General features: G+C 37.5%; 1 protein-coding gene across 2 annotated transcripts in view; it reads left to right on the top strand.

Moving 5' to 3' along the window:
• The window catches only part of LOC113233025, a 32,207-nt gene that overhangs the window by 4,509 nt on the left and 21,698 nt on the right, over positions 1-6,000 (top strand). For both annotated transcript variants that reach the window (XM_026467963.1, XM_026467962.1), the window contains exons 3-4: positions 1,288-1,383; positions 3,546-3,662. In XM_026467963.1, the coding sequence (XP_026323748.1) occupies positions 1,288-1,383; positions 3,546-3,662 (213 nt within the window). The remainder of the gene's footprint in view (positions 1-1,287; positions 1,384-3,545; positions 3,663-6,000) is intronic.

Raw genomic sequence — 6,000 nt, 5'->3', positions numbered from 1 at the left:
CAAGTCCAGGGTAACACAAGCCAAAGTCGTCAGTACAAAAGTTACACGATTACGTGAAGATGCACAGTAAACGAAGCAACGTAACGTACTAAATGATAATAACCATTGATCAATAATAGAGCATCGGCGTCACTATCCGTCTCGCTCACTCTAATTCATGTCGCACAGCGTCACTATCCATCTCACTCTATCACATATGACCATCTCACTTCCGCGATGTTAAAGCCAATCTTTGAGCACACAAAAGTATTATTTATCACGGCATGAGTTTTTTTTTAAACAAGCTCCTTGTGCAAAAAATAAGTTATAATATTTTTTATGGAATGAAGAGTGGCAAGTATTGAACCATTTTGAAATCATGATTATATGGGCCATCTTTTAAAATAACTTGCCCAGGGTAGTGTAGTACATTTTTAAAAAAATATGAAGTGTCAAAGCTAGCTGACATATTTTTTTTAAGCTACGACCCAATGAAACTTATTTTTTTACTAAACTCATAACGTTTATTGTTTGATTTGTGACTGCAATAAATAGCATGGTTATTTATGATGACGTTAAAAAAAATCACTCCAAAATTTGAAAATTTGTGATGACAGTACCTAAACATGTGGTCTAGGGTATCGATTTTCAACATTTTCAAAAAAATGCCTATTATCACTTAACTAAGTGACATGGATTTTTTTTTTAATTTTTACCAGAACTGATATAACCTGGCCTCTCGCCCAGTGACCGCTTGACGTTGAGTTTTGGGACACCCTGTATATATAATACAGAGGATAGAGTGAAAGAGGGAGACCCTTTTCACGAGGAGGATCGGCAAAAACTACTCTGTTTAGGAAAACTTTGTTTCAATTACATCTACCTATACATATAGTAAATAATACATTGGGTTAGACAACCAAGCATACAGGAAAAGTTGCCAAAATTTCGGAAGTTGTGTAAAGTCCACAACACACATTGTGCTACACCCTACACACACACGCATGGCGGAACGTGGTGTAATAAGATAGAATAGGTAGTAGATAACCTAACCTCCGGTTAAAAAACCGACCTCAAAAGTCATTCATCCTCTAGTTTGCCACCCTTAGAGGTGGAATATTTTCTTGAAATTTAAATGGGACCACATCTGAGGTACCTTCTTTCCTACAAAAAAAGAATCATCAAAATTGGCTCACAAATGGTGAAGTTATCGCGTAACATACATACAAAAAAAATCATAGACGAATTGAGAAACCATTCTTTTTTTGAAGTCGGTTAAAAATTTTTAAACTTTATTGTACTTTTCAGAGCGGAACTTCAACAAACGGTGACATGGATACAAACTCATTTGGAAGTCGATCCCGACGTCTCCTTGCCCAAACAAGATGTTTATGATGAATACATGTAAGTGCTTAGTTTTTCCTGTAAAGGTAGTATTTTAAAGGTATAAATTAGGTTCTAGCTTCGTATATTGTGAAATTTAAGAGAACTGGTCAATTTTACTGACAACATGTACATAGATATCAAAAATCAACACTACTTTGATTTAAAAGTAACTTTACAGGGATATTTTTTTAAGCTCATGGGAAAAAGGCGTTTACCAGTTAAATACATTTCTACTCGTACATAAAGTAGGTATATGTTTTTTCCACTCATAAATGTGTCAAACAAAAGACAATAAAAACGATATTTCATGAAAACTACAGGAAGAAAGTCTAAATTATACATTTAACGTATTAACACATTTTATAGAGTATGAAAGACCAGTGTTTCCAGTTGGAAAATCTTAAATCATTGATTTAAGATAATAAAAAGAAAAATAGAAAAAGACCGTTATGTTTGAGTACAGTCGCGTCCAAAGGTGTTAAAAACGTAAAAATCGTAACATGTATGGGTATATTACCATAGTACCATGGGCTTTTTTGTAGGCCATGACTTTTTTCACATCCCCGTCCCGGCTTGACGTCGACTTAATAGACACCTGTATAAGCTTCTTTTTTGTTAAAAATGGCTGCCGAAATAGATTGGCTGAAAAATGGCATGTAAGGGCTCTTGGAGTACCGGATAAAAATTTATGGTCAAAATTAGTTTTTCGCCATTCTCAAATATGGCCGTTATACAAGCGCTCTTTGGCGGCAGAAACAAATTTGCTCTAATCCCTTTGACAATTGGCATGTGGCGGGGTCTAGGAGTGCTTGATAATAATTTTTGGTCAACATTAGTTTTTGGCCATTTGTCAATACTACCGCTGTACCAGCGCTTTTTGTCAGCAGAAAAAATGTTCTAATCCGATTAAAATCTGCATGTCGTCAATCATAATCTGCTTAAAAAAAAAACTTTTTAGTTGTTAATAAAAACTTGCTTTGTTCGAACTGAAAACGGGCACGAAAAGATTTCTAGGATTGCTTGATAATAGTTTGCGATCAAAATATTTCTTTGCAATTTTAAAATATGGTCGCCGTTAAAGAGCTATTTTAATTTTTTAAGGGCGAAGCCTGAAGCATTCGCACACCACCATACGTACCTAGATAGGATAATGGAGGCTCTGTTACCAGTACAAAACCTCACAACTGTAAAAAATGTAAAGCATACTTTCGGATCTAGTGAAAATAAAATACTTACAGCGTTGTTGTATCTCGACCGTCTCCCAGACCTAGACTCCTTTTTCTTGGAAGCTATGCCAGACAGGTTAGAAGTATTTTAGGGAAAAAATATATATTATAATAATGCCAGACAATCACACCAATTTTCTGGTCTTAAACTAGCTAAATTACTGTACTATACGTACCAGAAGAACTCTGAGCACAATACTCAGAATACCCACACCAGAACTAACTTAAAATGTTTGTTTAATAAATTAGCTCTAGTCGGGAATCGAACCCTGAACCTCCTCATCAAGCGTCCATTTTACTAACTGCTGTGCCACCAAAGAGCACAAGCACACTCCGTAATGTAAACCGCGACCACGCGCCGCAGGCCAATCCCGACCCCGGTACAGGGCTCGTTGCTTATACTCGTAAACTTCACGTATTTGTATGAAATGATATGGTATTGAATTACTCTGAACTCGTGTTTAACCGACTTCAAAAAAAGGAGGAGGTTCTCAATTCGACTGTTTTTTTTATATGTATGTTACGCGATAGCTCCGGTATTTGTGAACCGATTTTCATAATTCTTTTTTTGTTGGTAAGAGGGTACCTCCATAGTGGTCCCATTTCATTTTGAAGAAAATCATCCACCTCTAAGGGTGGCTGATCACGCATAAACATTCATTTTTATAAAAAGCGCCTAAATTTTACTTAAGGAGCAATTATTTTAATGGTTGGTTTTCTATTTTCTTTTGCTATTCTCCAATTGAAGGCGTTTTTCTCTCAATGTACTTTGAGTAGTGAGAACCGATTTTTATTATCTCCTGTGTCAAGTCCCGGATAGTGGCGAACTAGGGAATATTGTAATAAAACTTAGCAAATAGACGTAATCCCGCGTACTTTTGAGGTCGGTTTTTTTAGTTTCTGTAATGAGATTATGTAATATATAATGTTAATTTTTTTACTTTTTTTTAACAGAGCGCATTGTATGAGCAGCAATATGAAGCCGCTGTCGACGGCGGACTTCGGCAAAGTGATGAAGCAAGTGTATCCGACCGTACGCCCACGTAGACTTGGCACCCGTGGCAATTCTAGGTAAGCCACCTAAACTTAAGTTTATTTATAATTATTAACACAAAAATCGAACACTCAGAAAAAAGTCCTTCGATCATGTCTGTAGGCTCCTAATCGACATTGTCGATCGACACTGACGATCGACAATTGTCGATCGTATCTGTAGGCACCTTAAGCCACGGAACGAACCAGCGGACCTCACGAATTTTTCTATGTGCTTGTTGTCGTGCCTTTATATTTGGTTTTTCAACGATTACCTATTAGCTTTTAAGTTTATTTGTAGGAGCAATTCGCCGAAATATTTTTGGTAAATTTTGAATCGTTTGCTTTTTCTTTTTTTCTTTCCTTTAGCGTTACAGTCGTGGTATCGTCGACTTATCTCTTAATGTTGGCGATAACAGCGATTTTTTTTTAAAGTTACATCATTATATTTATAAATAAAACATTCTGACACTTTCCTTGAATGATAAAGAGATGAATGTCCTCCTTCAGATTTTAATTTTCAAAGTTGTCTCTTTCATTGGGGTATTCGGGTAGCATATACAACTTAATATCTACAATACTGTTATTTTTTTAATATTGCAACAGCATAGGTAAGAAGTATATACCAAGTTACAAAAATAATACCACTTTAAATGTGACTGATTTTGCGGCAACACGTATCTAATCATTGTTTATTCATTTAGGTTATATTGATAAATTAAGGCTGATAGGGGGTGGGTTGGCGTATTATCAGTTTTAAAACTCTTAAATCGAAAGTTGTTTGATAAACTATCTGTGCCGAGGAGTGTAGTGCACTTATGGGCACTCGCCTTGAAAAGGTCCAAGTTATAACGTTCAGGGAACAAGTCTGCAGGCAGGGAATTACACTCCATATCCGTTCGTATCGCCTTATAAATGTGGAAGCGTAACGCTTCATGCAAATCTTTGGAATATCCACAACATAGTCTAGTCCCCCGGTGATGGGAAGGCGGAATTAAATCGTATAATTCATTCGCACACTCTCCGTGATATATCCTGTAAAATACCGATAAGCAGGCAACTTTACGGCGATGTTCAAGGCTTTGCAGCTTCGCCTCTACTGATTCCGAGTCACCTATGAGCCTCTTGGCACGCTTGTTTATTGGATCCAAGGTGGCCATTTGGTATATAGCAGAGCCATCCCACAGGTGGCAGCAGTATTCCATACACGACCGGCTAGTAGCTTGATACTGCTGAAGCAACTGTCCCGGTGTGAAGTAACGCCTCACCTTGGAAAGGATGCCAAGCTTCCTGGCTGCTTTTTAGCGATGGATTCAATGTATCTGCCGAAGTTCAGATTGGACGACAAGTCCATTCCAAGTAGCTGGAGACGGTCGGCTATCGGCATGGATATATCACGAAAAGTCGCAATCAGCTCAAAGAGACTCCGTTTTGTGGAGAATAGACACGCTTGCGTTTTGGTACATCAAATTTGACAAGATTGGCATCGCCCTAATCGGTGACTGTCTTGAGTGTCAAATTTAAACGGCTCTGTGTGTGGTATGTCTTAGACTGACGGGCGCAGTGGCAGTGCCCCTCAAATTTTTGCGATTTAAAGTTCTGATTGGCAATGCAACTGTTATGGATAGGCGTGTAGCTTGCCATAAGGCGCAGGACTTGTCCGTCCTGTCATTTGATATTATAAAATTTATAACAAAAAGACTCCGATTAATGGGGTATTAGCAATAATTCTTAACCGGATTGCTGATGTTGTTCGCGGACAGTTGGTCGCAACTTATAGCCGCTTTTTAAAATTTTGTAAAATGTTCTTGTAGAGCTGTTTAGCTTTACAATTTGTTGTTACCATTATTTTGCGTTTTTTAACCGACTTCAAAAAAAAGGACGAGGTTCTCAATTCGAGTGTATATTTTTTTGTACGTACGCATAACATTATACGATAACTATGGCATTTGTGAACCGATTTTGATGATTCTTTTTTGTTGGAAAGAGGGCGCCGCAGAAGTGGTCCCATTTAAATTTGAAGTAAATATTCCACCTCCAAGGGTAGCAAACTAGGGCATGAATGACTTTTGAGGTCGGTCTTTTTAGCACTCTGTATTGAGATTATTACTTTTCTTCGCCTTACTTTCTCAAACTCGTACCTTAAAACACAAAGTGGATTATATGTTCAAATTTTGCAAGCTGATTTCACATCACTTTTTCTTCTCATTCACGCACTGGCTTTTACATATTCTTAAAGTAATGCGTCGAAATTAACACCCTTGATAAGAAATTCAATGTAAATAGAAAGTTTTGCCACCTCCTGAATAATCACTCTTTAAACTGCCTCCGTGGCCGAACGGTTACCACGCCGGACTGCCATGCAGAGGTCTTGGGT

The sequence above is a fragment of the Hyposmocoma kahamanoa genome, unplaced genomic scaffold (genome assembly GCF_003589595.1).
Source record: "Hyposmocoma kahamanoa isolate Upper Pololo Valley unplaced genomic scaffold, ASM358959v1 78, whole genome shotgun sequence".
Taxonomy (NCBI): domain Eukaryota; kingdom Metazoa; phylum Arthropoda; class Insecta; order Lepidoptera; family Cosmopterigidae; genus Hyposmocoma; species Hyposmocoma kahamanoa.
This window is presented reverse-complemented; position numbering and strand designations above follow the sequence as displayed.